The sequence below is a fragment of the Macrobrachium nipponense genome, chromosome 8 (assembly GCF_015104395.2).
Source record: "Macrobrachium nipponense isolate FS-2020 chromosome 8, ASM1510439v2, whole genome shotgun sequence".
NCBI classification, from domain to species: Eukaryota; Metazoa; Arthropoda; class Malacostraca; order Decapoda; family Palaemonidae; genus Macrobrachium; species Macrobrachium nipponense.
In genome coordinates this window covers 78578843-78598714 of record NC_087203.1, presented here as the reverse complement: position 1 = coordinate 78598714, position 19872 = coordinate 78578843, and the positions used below count along the sequence as shown (strand labels likewise).

The following is a 19872-nucleotide window of genomic DNA, read 5'->3' as shown; positions in this document are numbered from 1 at the left end:
GTTTTTCTAATATTTCGTAAGTTAGGATTAATTGGTAAGGTTAGATACTTTTTTATTCTTTTTTTCTATTCATATTGACTTTTTATGTAGAAAATCCTTTTGGCTTTAGTGAAGGCATTATTTATGAAATTTTCTGGATAGCATAATTTTCCAAAAACTTCTTTTATGTGATGAAATTTGCTGTCAATATATTCAGGATCACATATTTTCAAGGCTCTTAGAATGAAATTTATCATTATATTTTGCTTTACTTCATTATTATGAAAAGAATAGTGGACATAAGCTTCAGCATTAGTCACTTTTCTGTAAACACTAAATTTAAAACTAAATGTAATAGGGTCATGGGTCGCTGAACAGCTCAGCCCATTATTAGGCACCTTTTCTAATGCTCACTTACTTCATGCAAGTAACTTCATGGACAGGCTTAGGACACTGGGTAATGTAAGAGGAAAAATGATTAGCCTAGATGTTACGGCCCTTTTCACTAATGTGCCTCTAGAGTTTGTCCTTACAAAATTAAAGGAACAGTCAGAAATTGGAAATGTTAACTTCCCTATTCCTACAGAACAGTTTCTAGACTTGATTCATCTATGTGTTTCATCCACAATATTTTCATTCAACAATGAAGGCTATAAACAAAGTTTTGGCATAGCCATGGGTTCACCTTTATCTCCCATACTTGCAATTTGTGCATGAAATTTGTAGAACTTTAAATCCTCTCCAAATGTGATCCAAATCTAAAACCACTCATTTGGGTAAGATATGTCGACCATGTCTTCGTAATTTTCCAAGGCAATCAAATAGACTTCGGACAGTTTTTGAGATCTGTCAATAGCATACTACCTTCCATTCAATTTACACTGGAATATGAAGTGGAAAATAAGCTGCCCTTTCTGGATGTTTTGGTACACCATGACCCTATTACATTTAGTTTTAAATTTAGTGTTTACAGAAAAGTGACTAATGCTGAAACTTCTGTCCACTTCTATTCTATTCATAATAATGAAGTAAAGCAAAATATAATGATAAATTTCATTCTAAGAGCCTTGAAAATATGTGATCCTGAATATATTGACAGCAAATTTCATCATATAAAAGAAGTTTTTGGGAAATTATGCTATCCAGAAAATTTCATAAATAATGCTTTCACTAAAGCCAAAAGGATTTTCTACCTAAAAAGTAAAAAAGAATAAAAAAGTATCTAACCATACCAATTAATCCTAACTTACGAAATGTTAGAAAAACAGTTAATGAAAAAGGTGAAGAAAAGGTCAACCAGGAAGAATACACTCAAAGGCTGTCTAATGCAAAATAATAATTCCAACCAAAGCTTTAACAAAGGAATTGGTGTTTATGAAATACCTTGTCTGGATTGCAATAAGAAATATTGCGGAGAAAGTGGAAGGGGACTACCAATCAGAATCAATGAACCCAAAAGAGCTTATAATTTGCATGCTGAGAATAATGCACTAGTCTCATATAGTTTAAATGACGATCATTGCATAAATTGGAATGAGTCAAAAGTAATTTAAAATAGTAAGGATACAGGTATTAGAAGGTTGGTGGAAGGAGCAATTATTAAGAGGGGTCTTTCTATGGAAGGCAATAAAGCCTTTACGCAAGAAGATTTTATTTTAAATGAAATAATTTGCTGTCATTTTATAAGAGATTATAACAGAGAAAGCTTGCATAGTAATAACACCAATAATCTAGCCACCTCTGATACTGCCGCTGCCTCATCTAATTTCATTCGGGTAACAGACGCACATCCCATGTCCTTTGTTGCAGGCGCCCAAGCTGCTATGGACAATGATTCAAGAGACAAACCGCCACTTCGAAGATCTAGGCGATTAGCTGGTTAGCCAACTACCCATCTTCAAACAAGCTATTTGTAAACTAGTCAAAAAACAAAGTTTTTGTATGGTCACTGTTAGTAATTATATTCAGATTGACAAGGAGGACCGTGCAGTCATCGAAAGCTTTCTGCTTTGTATTTCAAATAACAAGATCAAACAGACATATTATTGTGGATTTACTTTTCCATTTTATTTTATTAACTCGTGTGATTATGAGTTTTCTTTGGATTATTACAACAACGACAACAACAAGCCGATCGGGGCTATTGATTTGAAGTTCAAGCTTCCAAAGAATATGGTTTCATTAGGAAGGAGTAAGAAGAATTAAAGGGAAATACAGAAAAAAATATAGCTTAATAAAACAAAATAGATAGGTAAAATTGTATTGAAATGCCATCAGAATAGTATTAGGGTAGTAATGCATTGCCTTTTCACTTGAACTTCTTAAGTTCCAATTGCAAGGTATCCTCTGGGAGGCTGTTCCACTGTCCCACAGTGTGAGGAATAAAGGACCTCTGGAACTGAGAATTCTAACAGCCAGTCACATTCACTGCAAATTGGTGCTGCTGTTCAGTGAATCTGGTTGCCCTTGGCAAATAAAAGGGATCGGGGATCAAATGTGAATATGAAAGATCTGTTGAAATACAACTTATTTAAAAGTGAAAAATGAGACCATCTGTCGATGGGTCAAATCATAACTACTACTATTAGGCAACAGAAACCTACCACTACAAACAACTCTATCTGAAAGAGATAAATCACTGGCAGAAGCAGACATCGATACCAGAGAACAGTATTCCAGTAAAGGAAGTACAAATGACCTAAAACAGGTTACATTGAGATTTTATCAATGTTATGAACAATGCCTAACTTTCATGCAACATTTTTCAAAAGTTAGATGTGAGTCAAAGAAGCTTCAGACTTATTGAGCAAAGTTCCATTCACCTGAAGGGATGAGGTGGGAAATATGTATGAGATTTGCTGATCAGTAGTATTTTCATTTTACTGAAAGTTCAGCCTCATACCCCACCGACTACACCATTCCCTTGATCCGGTCCATGTCCCGATTGAGGCTGATTGCAGCATCAGTTCTCATAAGTGGAGACTTTCCTATGAGACTTACTACACCCACAAGTGTTGCATACATATTCGGCATACTTAACATTCTCATTTTCCATACCAACAACCATATCACTTGTATACACTAAAAATAAAAGTGGACCAAGAACACTACCCTGTGGAACTCCAGACACAATAGGTCTTGGTTCACTAGAGATCCCATCCACAGCAACTAGCTGCTGCCTACCTGTAAGGAAATCTTGAAGTACAGGCAGTCCCTGGCTTATGATGGGTTCTGTTCTTGAGACGCGTCGTAAGCCAAAAATCGCCGTAAGCCAGAAAATCGTCAAAGATCCTAAGAAAACCTTACTTTTAATTCTTTGGCTGTATTAAAAACAACTGCAACTTAATTGCATTTTTCATAAAAAAAAACCATCAAATGTTGATTATTTTGCATTTTTGGAGTCTTATTTCTTCTTTTCTTCCGCCAGATTGGCGTAGCAAGCGTCGTAACCCTGGAACATGCGCCATAAACCTGGAAATAATTTCTGATGAATATAATTGAAAGCATTGTAACCTTGGATCGTCGTAAGCCAGGGACTGCCTGTAATCCTAAAACATATCCACCCACTCCAAGATTCTTAATTTTATAAATAAGTTCCCGTAGGGGGGTAAGGCAGTCAGTGCACCTCATTCGGTGCAATGTAGGCATTACTTGAGGTTCTTTGCAGTATCCCTTCGGCCCCTAGCTGCAACAATTTTAATTCCTTTTACTGTATCTTCATTCATATTCTCTTTCTTCCATCTTACTGTCCACCCTTTCCTAACAATAATTTCACAGTGCAACTGCAAGGTTTTCCTCCTGTAACACCTTTCAGACCTTTTACTGTCAATTCCTGTTCCAGCGCTGAATGGCTTTAGTTACCCCAGTGCTTGGCATAATGCCAACAATCTCTATAAATCAGAATTTATAAATAAGTGTCTTATTATTTACTAAATTGAAAGCAGCACTAAAATTTATTTGAATTATTCTTCACTCCAAACCCTTCCAAAGGTTCCCTTGCAAATGGCATTTCAAGTCTAAAAGAGCATTGCAGGTACCTAACTGCTTCCTGTATGCATATTGACTATTGGTATACAATCCTTATACAATCCTTTAGATCCAACATACTTACCTATATAGTGACTTAAGTTTTTCAGCAACTATGGGGAGCTCAGGGAGAATAGAGATTGTCCTTAAGTTACTGTAGTGGGACAGGCACTGTATTACTGAGCTGTGCTCATCCACAAAGATACTATGTTAACAATAAAATCTATAGAATCTATTAATCTTGGGAGACATCACAATAGAAATGTTTAAAAAAAAACAAAAGGAAGAAACCATCAGGATCTCATCCACCTCAGCTATCAAGATTATACAGAATTTTCTTAACACCCCTGGAACAAAATACAAATTTTTAAAGACTAGGTTCAGGATGACAAATATCAGGGAGAGGGACATTCTTAGCTGATTACTTGGCTCCAAAAGCTTGATGAAGTGGTTCAGCTTTTTCCTTAGGTCCAGTAACCAATCTACCATCATCTGTTAGTAGTGGTGGAATGGAAGATAAGCCTGATACAAAGATAGTTGATGCCAATTTGGTCCACAAATGAGGCCGAGTTATTCCTTCAAGTTTCCTCTTCAAGGAATTATTGTAATTTCTCTCAGCTCTATGGTAAGTTCTATTCGTAGCACAGCAAGACAACAAAAATGCCTAATTTCCATTTGAATGGTTTTGTCTCTGTGCATTGAATTTGGTCTTTTTGTCATTGTAGCCATCATCAAACCATGGCTGGTCATTTGTTCTAAATGTGATCACCTTTCTAGGGACAAATCTTATTAAAATAGCTATCAGCATTTCATTGACTACTTGTGGTTAGGATCTAATATAGCAACTGAAATATTAAGTGCCTGACAAGCTTCAGTAATGTGATCCCAATTGAAACTGGATTTCAGCCAGACCATTTTGTCAGTGGTGGAATTAGGAATATACAGATTGACAGATATGTCCATCTCATTGGCACAGTGATCAGAAGTGCCTATATATTCACAGACTTTGGACTTGACAATAACTAGTATATCTGTGATTATGAGATCTAATCTATTACCAGAAATGTGCGTGGATTCCTCAATTAGTTGGGCAAAATCAGAGGATACACAGAACTCAAGAGCAGACCAGTCGTGTTGATCTGTGGAATTTGAATTTAGCCACTCACTGTGCCTTGCATTATTTTCCAAAAATAACGAATAAAGCTTTTGAATCCTGTACTGAGCCATACTAATCCAGAATCATTTACTTTTTTGCTAAAGTAAAGATAAGTTATCGATATTAGTATTGCATTTATTCAGCTATGGCCATTTTAAAATTACTGAACTTAAAGTTCATCATAATAACATTAGTTTTTAATTGTTTTCCCTACTTTTGCGGTATTATTGAGCGTTATATTGTGCACCTTTGTTAAATATGCTATCATTATTGGTAACCAAATTCCCAAGCTTTTTTGGATGATTTTATAATATATTTTTGTTTTTTCAGCTTTAGAGTCCCATGATTATGTGATGAAAATTGTTCCCACAATATATGAAGACGTTAGTGGAAAGCAGACGATTTCATATCAGTACACATATGCATACAGAGTAAGTAATGTAAGAAGTTTATTTTTCTTTTAATACAAGCATAGTCAAAATTATCCTCAGTAGATTGATGAATGGTGAGTGTAATTTACATCTTTTATTCCAGTATTCCAGTAAGTGTTGAACTGTGCAATAGGGATAGTGTACAGTAGTGCACCAAGATGACGGACCGTGGTATGTCATAGTTCTGAATATATCAGTGCAAAATGAAAATATCAATTTGAGGGTTTTTGCCTGCGGAACTAGCGCTGAATATGTAATATTCACGAATAGTGTCATATTATAAAACAAAACAAATATGTATCTTTTCCATGGGTCTTTTAAAAATGTTATGTTTTACTTCACTGTATCCAATAATATTGTATGTATAGTGGTCCCCCTGTATTCACGGGGATGCGTAACAGACCACCCCCCCACAAATAGTTGGAACCCCGATAGAAATGCTGAAAACGGCCTATTTTGTTAGTTAAAACTCAAGAAAAACCCACAAAAAATTTTATACTTGATTTTTTTAATAGTTTCATCACAAAAAGTGCATTTTATGATGAAATTGATAAAAAAAAAAGGAATTTCTGGATATTTCTCATAGAAAAATACTGGGAATAGGTGAATTTGTGAATTTTGCGCGAATAATGTGGGGGAAATGTTCCCGAGAGAAATCCGCGAATATCTGAGTCTGTGAATCTGGAGAACGCAAATATGGGGGTTCCACTATATTCTCATATCATTATTGTATTATAAACTTCAAATATAGTGATCAGTGTTTTGGTTTGGAAATCAGCTGAGGGTGATTACGAGATAAGTTTATTTCGCTGTATTTAACTATTTTCTTGCTTCTAGTTAGTGTAAATGAATCTCTAGATATTCTATTTATAAAAGGCAAGGTTATATTTTGTTATTCAGTGTTTTTAAGTAAAAATATAGCTTTAAATAGGTCTTGTTATGAACTAAGTTTAATTTTTTTTTTCATTAGTAGATGGCTCTGGGGTGTTTTTAAATCAAGAGATTCAGTTCAATATTTTCTCTTGATTTCATCACGTGAGCTTTACATTTTTATCTTTTATTGGTGTGAATAACAATAGTAAAATGTGTTCTTTTATGCTCAGGAGTTTTGATTAAAATACTTCTTTCTCCAGTTTTATTTATGATCGAGTTTGATGGTTTATCAAATTTATGAGAGTTTAATCCATGTTGCCAATGCACAATAATTTATACTTACTATGCAGCTTGAGCATTTTCTCAGTTTCAGTTACAACTTGCAGCTTAAATTTAGTTGTATGACGCAGTATATTTCCTTGCCAATCTCTTCTCCATAGTGAATAGAATATAGTATAACAATATATATGTTCTATTCTATTTAACATCATTTGTAACATAACTACAGTAGTTGTTTACTATCGTACAAAGGAAAAACTGAATGCTGTGGTGTGGGTGCGTGGTCCTTTAACACTTTTCACCTGATATACGCATGCGTTACCAGATCTCAGAAGATTCCTTGCTTTCATCTGCTATCTAACAGGATCCAGCTAGGCACTAGAAAATTATCCTATTGTTAAGACCGAAGGTTTGTAGCTATGAAAAATACAAATTGTCTTAGAAAATTTGTCATTTCTTAGCAAAGTAGTTGTTTCTCTTCGGCTGGAACCTTACTAACAATACGTGTATCATTCTCTTTTGCATTTTTTACTTATTTAACTAGAAGATGCGATAAAGAGATGGAGAAAAAGAGGTTAATACATGAGATACATGATAAAATCATGAGTATATACAGTAATTTTTATTTGTTGTTTTACTAAAATATTTTCCATGTTAATTGTCGGGATAGGTAAGATTTATTGTTGCTGTTTCTTTATTAATTTACATTGATTTCAACTCTAAAAATTATGCTAAAGCTTTTACTGTCCTGCAGTTTATGATTTAAATTAACAATAAAGCAATATCTTACTTTACAGGTACCATTTGTTTATATGATACGTACAGCTTTAGTGCAAGTTGCTAAAGTATGGCTCTTGGGATTTTGGGATGGTTTGGGGTGTATTTCTGTTTGAAAGATTTCTAATTGGTTTAGAATGATAGATTATTTTATATTTTAGAACTATCAATTTAGGCAGTGAAGTGTTAAAATAGGCAGTTATAAGCATTTACAGTAGTTAAAGGGGTAGGCATTCACAGATATATTCAACAAAATATCGAAGTCTCTTTTATAGAAGGGTTGGCATAGATGTTTTAATCCATTATCTCAGTGAGTTACTGTATTTTTTTAATATGTAATCATACTCATACATAGACTTCCTGTATAACATGTTCATTCAGCTGTCAGTAAATGATGAAGTAAATGATGAAATGGTCATTTTACTGCTAAGTTGTACTGCCCAGTGAGTTACTATAATGATTAGGAAAGAAGTTATCTCCTTAATCATTAGTCCAAAGGCATGTAATATATTTGGATAAGAGGCAGTGTAGACATGGATAAGATAATTTAGCAGTTTTAGAAATTGTTTTTGTGTTCTCTGAAGTTTTAATACGTATTAGAGGATATTCTTAACATTTTATTAAATGTAGTCCTCTGGCATAACCCATGAGAATATATTGAATTATTGATCTGGATAAACTGTTTTTATTTAGTTAGCTCACTGGCACTTCAGTAACTGGCTCCTGTATCCTCATGCTTTTCTTAATTTACTGCTTGCTGTCAGATGTAGGCTCTAAAGAAATGTAGTAAGAATTAACAATTTTGAATTTTTATTTTTAATTCAGCAGATTTTATTCATAGACAAAAGAAGTTCCATTCATGAAAATTTAGCATAGATTTTTATTTGCAGCAACCTGTAAATAGGACAAGATTTTTTAAGCATGTTTGTTTCTTGATAACAGATTGTTTAGAGCATCCAAATTTTAGACATTGAAGTCTTTTGTCAGAGAAGTCTTGATGACGTTTCACTCTACTACCAGAGAATTTTGAGAGAGTTCAGTCAGTAAATGTGTTATGCATTTATTCAAATTCAAATGAAAAGGTAACATTCATGCAGAGGCATTTTGTAACCTGTTTTCTTGTACACGTGCATATGTGATCATTTTATTTTTCACTCACCGATATTTGCTTGTTTTAGTTTTCTGTTAATCTGCTTTGGATGAAAGGCTATACACTACATGACCATATTCAGAGTGGCTAAATGAGAAAGATCTACCTAACATTATCTACTAACTTTAATAATGTAGTATTTGATAGTTTAATCATTCAGTTATTTAAAATTTTAGTAGTATAGGAATAGTATAAATAGTATTTGTGTTGATTATTTTCATATTTCCCTTTCTGATAATAAAAATTGATAGTTTTAAAGTTACATTAAACTTAAATATGTTGTATTCAGATACTCACATTTTTTGTGTCAAAATGTATAGCCTTTTTCATTGCAATATTACAATTTTTTATCAGCACTTTCTTTTGCCATATAAAGAATTACCTGTTATTATAACCAAAGGATTATTGAAGTAAGAAAGTAATGCTTCAGTTTTCTTCATTTCGCATTTTATTCTTGCATTTATGTTGTAGCTTTTGGTGCTTAACCCTTTAACGCCGATTGGACGTATTAAACGTCGATATAAATTGTCTGTTGGGTGCCGATTGGATGTATATACGTCAATATGAAAAAGTTTTTTAAATATTCGCGGAAAAATAGTTATAGGCCTATTAGGCGAAAACTTGAATCATGCGCCTTGGGGGATGCTGGGAGCTCACGGATCAAGGCGTTGTTTTGTTTACAATCGTTACCCAGGCGCGCAAGCGCGAATTTCTTTCTTGTCGCACTAAAAAGCATCAGCGACACATCTCAAAAATTATTTTGTCACTTTTGACATAATTTTCGCACCATTTTATATTAGCCATTACATGGAGTATTATATATGAAAATGTGCGCAATTTCATGTAGAATACAACAAAAAACAACTCATGGTTGTAGCTTTTATCAGTTTTGAAATATTTTCATATAAATAATGATAAGTACCAAAATTTCAACCTTCGGTCAACTTTGACTCTACCGAAATGGTAAAAAAACGCAATTGTAAGCTAAAACTTATATTCTAGTAATATTCAATCATTTACCTTCATTTTGCAACAAATTGGAAGTCTCTAGCACAATATTTCGATTTATGGTGAATTTACGGAAAAAACTTTTTCCTTACGTCCTTGCGGTAACTCTTCTGAAAAAATCAGAAATTTTTTCGTCCGATTGTTGTAATGTTTGCACCATTTTAAATTAGCCGTTACATAAAGTTTTATACTATATGGAAATGTGTGCATTTTCATGTAGAATACAACAAAAACAACCAATGTTTGTAGCTTTTATCAGTTTTGAAATATTTTCATATAAATAACAGTAAGTGCCAAAATCTCAACCTTCAGTCAACTTTGACTCGACCGAAATGGTACAAAAACGCAATTGTAAGCTAAAACTCTTGCATTCTAGTAATATTCAATCATTGACCTTTATTTTGCAACAAATTGGAAGTCTCTAGCACAATATTTTGATTTATGGTGAATTTATGAAAAAAAAAAATTTCCTTACGTCCGCGCGGTAACTCTTCCGAAAAAAATAAGAAATTTGTTTGTCCGATTGTCATAATGTTTGCACCATTTTAAATTAGCTGTTACATAAAGTTTTTTATATGAAAATGTGTGCAATTTCATGTAAAATATAACAATAAACAACCCATGGTTGTAGCTTTTATCAGTTTTGAAATAGTTTCATATAAATAACGATGTGGCAAAATTTCAACCTTAGGTCAACTTTGACTCGACTGAAATGGTAAAAAAAATTTAATTGTAAGCTAAAACTATTACATTCTAGTAATATTCATTCAATTACCTTCATTTTGCAACAAACGGGAAGTCTCTAGCACCGTATTTCGATTTATGGTGAATTTCTGAAAACATCTTTTTTTTTTATGTCCGCACGGTACGAATTCATGCATCATTTTGTGATAATATTTTCTCTGTGTTGCCTTGATCGTTTTACAATGTTTTATATACCAAAATGATTGCAATTTAGTGTACAATACAACAACAAAAATTAACTCGTTAGCTTTAACCGTTTTGCTCACAGCGCGATTTGTATACAATTATATATTAAATTTTTTTTTGGCGCTGTCATATATCCAAATATTTATATATGATAATGATATTTTTTTTCATTTCTGATGGTTGCATACTAAACTTCAGGCATTGACAAAAAGAGGAGCCAAAAATGAACTCTTAATCTTGAAAACTAAGCGTGCTGTGATTTTTTGAAAAAAATATTTTTTCCACTTCGGCGCTCACTTGTGAACGCCGCTGGCATACGGGAGACAATTTTTAAAATACCGCTTTGGCGTTTAAGGGTTAATTGTATAGTGTGTCATCCTGCATATCTTAACAAAATATGTTCACACTAGTACAGCTGAATGATTCATTAAAGACAAAAACTGCTGTATCAGAGTTCATGTAATTAGTAAATTACAGTAATGGCCCAAAGTAGCCTGGCTAAACATAATGACCAAGGTTTAGAACTTGTCAACACAGTAGTACCTCAATCTTACATGAGGTTAGGTTCCAGACTCCCTCGTGCAAGTAGAATTTTCGTGTGTTTTAGCAGTCTCAAAAAATTTCAATAAATACTCATTTCTAGAGTTAGAATGATAAAGACTACCCTAATCATGCTACCTAAGTATTAAATGAAATTAAAGTTACTGTAATTTCATATAAAAGTTATCTTAATACATTACCCTTAAAAAAAGAAATAAATGGTTGGTAAAAATATGGGAGTTTGTGAAGATTGCATATATATAAGAATTTTTTTTATTCTGCTTCTTTGTTTTTGTTCTGAAATTCCATTCCATGCACAAACAGTGCTTTTTAATTGGACTAATACAACTCTTAGTTAAGTGTCTATGTTTTAGAATGGTGCATTTACAGTTATAAACAATGAAGGAAAAATTAGACCAATTTAGAATTATTACTGGACTGACACACACACACACACAGAGAGAGAGAGAGGAGCGAGAGAGAGTAGAGAGAGAGAGAGAGAGAGGAGAAGGAAGTTTATAGAGAGAGAGAGAGAGAGAGAGAGAGAAGTTTAGATAGAGAGAGAGAGAGAAGGAAGGGGTTTATAGAGAGAGAGCGAGAGAAGGGGAGGGTTTATAGAGAGAGAGAGAGAGAGAGAGAGAGAGAGAGAGAGAGAGAAGAGAGAGAGAAGGAAGGGTTTATTATTGTTATTATTATTGTTTTATTATTATTATTATTATTATTATTACATTATGATTTAGTATTAGTATTAGTATTATTAGTATTAGTATTTGAAAATAATCATAAACATATATATGTACTAACCATAAAAATTCTCTCATCTTGGTAAAAGAGAGAGATATACATAGAGAATTATTTTTATTTAATGTTATTTAATTTACACATGAAAGCTTGAAAACCTATAAATTACATAGAAAGTTAAACAAACACTTTTGCAGGGTTTTTCAAGGATTCGCAAATGTTCGTGTGTGTGAAAAATTTGTGTATGATACATAATTAGTTAGGTTCCTATTACCCAGAAGGTACAATATGGAAATTGTTAACTTCAAAATTATTCATTTAGCTAATCCTTCATCCCCTTCGCTTGCCACAGTGGTGAGAATTATATAGTTCAACCAGACCACTCCGCTAAAAATCTTAGTACATTCCCAAATATCAGATTCCCAATGCTCTTGAATATTTCTTAAGTCTTCTAGAGGGTCAGATTCTGGTTTATCACAAAATGAGAGGATCCAATTTAGCATGTTTGCACTTTTTTCTGTCTTTCCTTGTTCCTTATAGTCTAATCCATTTCAAATTTATTTTAAAAAATCATATGGGAAACTGTACTATTTATATGAGAAGTATATGTAGGTTAAAATAAAAAAGAAAGCGCATTTCTGAAATTTTCAAGCTTGGCAAATACAGCATAATTTGCCATAAGTTCAAAAATGTATTACAGTTTTAGAGAGCATGATAGGGGTACATAAAAATGTAGAATATGTATTCCATATTTTTTTAATGTAAGGAACATTCCCCAGAGAGAATAATTGCCCCACTGATAAAGTGTTTAGCACAATATATAATAAACATATGTAGTTTTTGGAATTTAAGTTTTAATGAACTTCCAGAAGGAAATATGGTATAGCCAATTCAGATTTGTTGAGGCTTACTACCATAATAATCATACTGCTCCCGAATTAGTGTTGGCCATCAACAATTATGTACATCAGGATATCAGCTTGGAGCCTGTCATGGAAACTTGGAAATTCCCCATTTTCATTCAAATTTTCAAAGGATTTGAGTGGAAATCATACAAAGAAAATAATTTAAAAATTGATAGCATTTCCTTGGTGAATATGACAGGGTAGATTTCATATATTCTAAATGAAAGTCAATTCTTGGATTCCTTTAGAGTGGCTAATTTTATTGCCAGCTTTGTTATAGTACTTCGAAACAGGTGGGTAGTAGCCCTATGTACCTTAATGTGTGTTTTGAGACTGAAAATTCCTAAGTCTTCTCGTTAAGCTATAAAATATACAATGATACCAGATTTGTCATCTTAATGCTTTATTGCTTTTCCTATCCAAAATTAGGTTAGTCGTTTCACCGGAGTATAGTAAGTCAACAATTCGGTACAGTGGTCCCCCCGTATTCGTGGGGGATGCGTACCACACACACACACACACACACACACACACACACGTGAATAGTTAGAACCCGCAAATGTTTGGAACCCCTATAAAAATGCTAAAAACAACCTATTTTGTTAGTTAAAACTCAAGAAAAACCCACTAAATACTATTTTTATACAGGCGGTCCCCGGGTTACGACGGGGGTTCCGTTCTTGAGACGCGTCGTAAGCCGAAAATCGTCGTAAGCCGGAACATCGTCAAAAATCCTAAGAAAACCTTACTTTTAATGCTTTGGGTCCATTGAAAACTATGTAAACTGCATTCTTATGGCATTTTTCATCAAAAAACCCTTAAAATATTGATTATTTTGCATTTTTGATATCATATTTCATCTCCCAGATGAGCGTTGTAGGCGTCATAACCCTGGAAATAACGTCTATTGACAAGTGTCGTAACCTCGGAAAGTCGTAAGCCGACACCGTCGTAACCCGGGGACTGCCTGTACCTGGTTTTTTTTAATAGTTTTATCACACTTTTTTTTTAATAGTTTTATCACAAAAAGTGGATTTTATGATGAAATTGATAAAAAAAACCCAGGAATTTGTGGATATTTCTCATAGAAAAATACCACGAATGTGCAAATTTTCCGCTAATAATGCGGGAAAACGTTCCTGAGAGAAATCCGCAAATGTGTGAGTCCGCAAATCCGGAGAACGCGAATACGGGGGTCCACTGTATGTGAATTTGCATTTGCATTATATACTTGTCATATTATGGAAGTTTCAGTTATATATGGTTCTTATGTTGCCTCTACATTGGTGTTCATAAAAGGGATATTTAATGAAAATACATCACAGGTCTAATGAAGCATTACGGTGTAATCTTTTTGGTTATTTCTAACAGGTAAATTTGAATTACAGTTTGGCACAGCACCAATTGTCATCTTATTTTTCTTTTAAAAAATTGATTTTACACATTCATTATTGCTAGTCAAGACAGAATAGTAAAGCTCTTATATTGCTTATCTAAAGCCAGCTAAGTTGTGATTAGCTGACTAGGAAAAATTACCACCTGTCTAAAGCTTTTCACTTCTTTGGTCTTGTTGTAGTTATGTAAAAGGTGAAATTAAAGTTGAAAAGGAGATATATATATATATAAACTGGAAAGATTGGGACAGTATTTTCAAAATATTCTTAATGAATAAAATTATCATGAACAGATGTTGTCATGATCAGGGGTCAGTAGAGATTATAATGAAGAGATTGAGTCAGTGGAACTTCATGAGCTCATATGATGTGCAAGTGCATTTTGTTGAGCAGACACAATTCTCATATATATTTTTATTTTTTACAATTTTTTTTATTTCATTTCCCATAAGTGTCCTTTTCTGTATTTCTTCTGAACTGGGTTTCATTCCCTATTAGATCCCTTGGCTTGTTGCAGATGGCTTTACCAATCAGGGATGTGATGATGATAATAATCCCTGAGGAATTGAAGTCATAGTAACATCTGGAACAAAAGCAACTTGATAGAGCAGCATGAGCTAGTCATACACGAGCCTACCAGAATATGTGAAAGCCAGGGAAAGGGGGAGAGAGAACCAGATGATCAGAAAAAGATCCTTCAGTAATGATATACAAAGCAAAGTGGATGCACTGCAATGGTAAAATATAATAATGCTTGAGCACACTGAAAGTACTGGAATTGGTGCTAGAGAAAAGGTAAAACAAAACTTGTTGAATGGTTATCATTTCAGCCCCAGATCAAGGAAAATTAACCGAAATTACAGTAATACAAGTTTCTAGTAAAGAGTAAGGAATTTACTATAAATTTGTGGATCATGAGAAAGCTTTTGAGAAGATTATGGAGACAAAAAAGTCGGCGAGTATTCCTCTCAGTAACCATGCTTTGAGCAGAAAAAACGTGAAACTTGTCAGTCAAAGTGTCATTGTTGAACAGGTATTGTGTGAAAACTTCTTGATTAACAATATGAACAAAATCTGATAGTTCTTATACATGAATTGAAAATTGAATGCTGTATGCCAAGCACTGCACAGTGTGTGTGAAGTGATTGTAGGCATATCTTGCTGCTGCCCCTCACTTACAGATTTGGTGAGAAATGTCTCCAAAAAAATTAGGTAAGCGGTTGATGAGGGTGGGATGTTTATCCTAAACTGGGGTGACTGGCTTATTCAACAGATAGTGACAGGATCAATCATCAAGAAATGCCCCTAGACTTCCCCTTGCCAAGAGTGACTTTTACTTGGGATATATTTAAGGTACAGTGAAAACCTTCAAGTCTGGAAATCCTGTATGACCCTTTATAAGCTAGATACAGAATCAGACCTTGAATTACTTCATCTCGCTCCACGTGAGTATGGTCTCCAGTCATTACCGACTTCTTATGGGAACCTCAGAGTGCTCTTCTTTACAGGTATCGCAATTAGCACATGGAACAGCAAACCTGGATCACCAGGAGTAATTTGCACAATAACCAACAACATTAATGATGAAAATGGTGTCATAAAACTCTTCTGTTAGAATATGATTTTCTAATACTTAGAAGACAAGATAGGAAAAAAGTCAACCATCAGTACTTTAAAAAAGTTTTCATCTCATATTAGAAATACAAATAAGAAATTAGCCGACACCTAACATTGAAGAGGAGGGGGGGATAGATAGGTCATCTTACCTAAGCAGGCTTTCTTACCAACCCCAATGACTAGGCTAAGAGGATCTTAGTACTTCTAGGACCGAATGCAACAACATGTGACTTGTCAAAATTCAGTACATCAGTCCACCCACTAACTGGAACACGCCCGTCTGATGTAAACACTTTTGTACCTTGTGTCTTCCTTCATTCATTTGTGGAAATATGTAGATGACTGCCACAGACAGTCAAAACATCAGATGAAATATTATCATTACAACAGAACATCTTTATAAAACCTTAGGAAACTTAATGAACCAGGTTGATGCTAATGGAAAGACAGTTAGACATAGAAAAACTATGCAAATGCCTAGAAACTATTATTAAATTCTTATGTGATAGTTATCAGCCCTCTGAGTCACAGTTCTTCTGTAGGGCAAATAATCTCAGGCCTTCCAAAATTCCTGGCAGTGATGGTCTCAAATGTAAACACCTCTATAGGGCAGTCTATAAGTGATTTCATGAATACTTATACATAATGTCTTTTTTTTTTGAGAACATTAATAGTGAAATTATTATTGTATGGTAAATGGCCAATAGCTCCTTAGTTTCTGCACAAGTATTTTGTTGGATATGGTATATTTCAAGTTACTGCAATGGAATAGTAATGTGATGTAAGTCACTTTTGAATGTTATGTAGAAAGTATCTCTTGACTTTACCAATATTTCCAGTAGTATATGGTCTGAGATAGTGTGCTGATCAATGTTTGCTAGTGTGGCGGTGGTAGATATCTAAAACAATTGTTTAAATGATATGTCCTGGATTATGTTTTGCTTGTATTACAATGACTATAGAATTTCTTGATACATATCAGAATTGTTCAGGGATCCTTTCCTGAACAATAATAATGGTGGTGTTTTGAAGATCAGTAGGTTATTGGCTCTCTTGGTATTGGGCCACTGAAAATTTTAACACATTTCTTTTACCATGGTCCTACTGTGGCTATTTTAGTTTTACATATGGAGACCTTATCTAATTATGAGTTTTATTAATGCTTTTATTGAGGAGAATAAAAATTGTGGGTGTACAGACCCAGTATCTTTGAACAGGAGCAGCAGGTTATTGAAGTTATGATTTTTTTAAATTTTACTTTTTCAAATCTTTATAATTGTATTTCATACATATTTATTTTTGTGGCAGCAGTAAGATTCATGCTTATTCTTTTGTGGTAGCAGTAGACATACCTGGTGTCAAATTAGGTCAGACCCTTAAGGCAGTAAGTCTCATCCCACGGTTCCTTAATGTATTCCTGTATGTCCATTCTTGAAAAATCAGAAGTAAACAAATTAAAGAAAGGAAAGTGAAGGACTGAAAATGTAAGAATGAGTTTTTTTTGTCTTGCCTAAAAGCCCAATTTACTGTTACTTAAATATTTTGCTTAAATATTTTAACTTAAATTTTTCTTTTCTAGAGTTACATTTCCTTCAGCCATGGAGGACGTGTTGTTCCTGCCGTTTGGTTTAGATATGATCTAACTCCTATCACTGTGAAGTACCATGAGAAAAGGCAACCATTTTATACATTCATCACTGCAGTAAGTATGATTTTCTTTGATTGTGGCCAATTGTTTTCTTGTTGCATACACTGTTTCTTTTCCTTAGCCACAGCAGTGGAAGTTTTTTGCTGTGATTGATTGATGATTGTTGGGAACTTCTGACATGCAAAAGGGTGTTTTTGATATACGTATTGTACTTTGGATAACATGGGACTGGATACAATAGAGTTACTGATTCATATGACATCCCTTCTTTTTAAAAATTATGTGATGATAATCTTACTTGTAGCTTTGACTTCATAATAGTAGTTAAGGAAAGAAGTCGATAACCTCGCCTAAACTTCTAAAGAAAGTTACATGGTTTACAAATATCTACCCATTTAGAGATACTAGTAAAAAAATTACTGAAAGACTTTATGAAACTGAGTTTCGTAGTAGTAAACCAATCTTTACAATTTAATTTTCTTCTGAAGTTAGCCTTCTTTCTCTGTATCTTTTTCCACTTCTGTGTGGTGTCGATGTTTCTGACAGCTTTCCTTCACCTGGCTTAGTAAAACACATCGTCCTCTGACAATCATAGATAGGAACAATAAAAAGCTTTCTCTTCATTCTTATGGTATCCTATCTGTTCCTGACTGTATACTATTTTCTTTGCTAGGTCCCACAGCATGTCCATTCCTTCTTCTCCCTGGGCTCTAACACACTTGTGCAAGAATTCCATCCAGTCCTATTGCTTTACCATTTTTCATTTTCTTTAGTGCCTTCTTTACTTCTCTCCTGCTAATAGTACGTGTCATACCAAGGTTCTGGAATTCATCTTCAAAAAATTTTCTAGGATTTTCTTCATTTAACGTGTGTGCATAGTATGTTTTCCATCTCTTCTTTATCTTATCCTCCTTGCATAAATGCACTCCATTGCCATCCTTAACCTGTTTTATATAGGAGAGTAGTCTTTGGTGTTCTTGTCCCTTGTCTTTGCAATTCTGTGAATTTTTCTCTCCCCCTCAGGTGTTTCCAACTTTTTGTACATGTCATTTAATGCTTGTCCAACTACCTTCTTTTCTTGTTTCTTATGTCTTTTGTATCTCTCCTTATCTTCTTGCTGTCCATACTTTTCCCAGACCTTTTTTGCATCTTTTTTTGGTTCTCCCCACTTTCATTTCATCATTCCACCACCAGGTTTCCTCTTGCACTCCCTCTAGCAATGTAAATTCCCTGAACATACGTTCCTTAAATTCCTGCCTTGCTTCCTTAACTTGTATCAGCTTCAACGACTTGATTGTTGGAGGGACTCGTACAGGCCTACCTTTTACTGTGTTCCTTATTTCCAAAGTCCATTACCACTACCCTGTGCTGTGCTGCTACACACTCGCTGTTGTTTAGGGTTTAAGTATGAAAAGATAACTAAATGTCAAGTAAAAACCAGACGAAAACCAATGAAAAAGACAAATTTTCTAAGACAATTTGTATTTTTCATAGTTACAAACCTGAGGTCTTAACAATAGGATAATTTATAGCACCCAGCTGGATCCTGTTAAAAAGGCAGATTAAAGCAAGGAATCTTGTGATATCTGGCAACGCATGCGTAGATCGGGTGAAGAATGGTCAAAGACCATTCACCTAAGCCAACGTGTCAGTCTTTCCCAACTCGGGATGTCTTAACACACAAAGGGGCGGCTAGAAGCGGGCAGTATAATGTTAAGACCTCAGGTTTGTAGCTATGAAAAATACAAATTGTCTTAGAAAATTTGTCATTTGTTCATATGCGAACAAACCTTCGGTCTTAACAATAAGATAGACTCATACTTGGAGGGAAGTACAAGACATCCTAGACCGGCTGGGGGCCATACCCACCAGTCCAGCTTCCAGAAGAAATGACTTCTGGAGAGGGACTGAAGCCCATTGAGAAGCTAGATAAATTGATATCTATATGGGAGAACCATTGTATAATGAACCAAAGAGAAACTTTTGACTGTATAATAGCAAACCAGTACACCAGGGTTTGCACGGGCGGGGGAGGTTGCAACACACTTGCGCTTCGATGCAGAGGACGAAGCAGCCACTGCCGATTGCACAAGGGAAGATACACTAACACTCTCTGAAACACCAACACTCTCGAGAACACGTCCACGTTGTTCCTCCCTTGTAGGCAAAGAAAGGGCCCTTGTAGGCGAAGAAAGGGCAAAGTCCTTAGCCTTCCAACGCTTGATATGCTGACGTGCCCTAGAGGGGGAAGAGGGAAAGGAAGACAGCACTGGTTTCTTATGGGATCTCTTCACAGGAGGCGGGGACAAAGCAACAAGTTTCCTTCCAGTCCTCCCAACCGACAAGGTAGCCAACTTATCATCCAAAACAGAGTCCAACCTCTTAAGCACTGCCTGGCATATAACCTCAGACTGATCT

The 19872-nt window shown here is 34.5% G+C and overlaps 1 protein-coding gene across 1 annotated transcript in view; it reads left to right on the top strand.

Annotated features, from left to right (window-relative positions):
- Positions 1-19872, top strand: part of LOC135222870 (endoplasmic reticulum-Golgi intermediate compartment protein 1-like) — a 101064-nt gene that overhangs the window by 61353 nt on the left and 19839 nt on the right. The window contains exons 5-6 of the mRNA XM_064261220.1: positions 5492-5592; positions 17386-17508. Of these exons, the coding sequence (XP_064117290.1) occupies positions 5492-5592; positions 17386-17508 (224 nt within the window). The remainder of the gene's footprint in view (positions 1-5491; positions 5593-17385; positions 17509-19872) is intronic.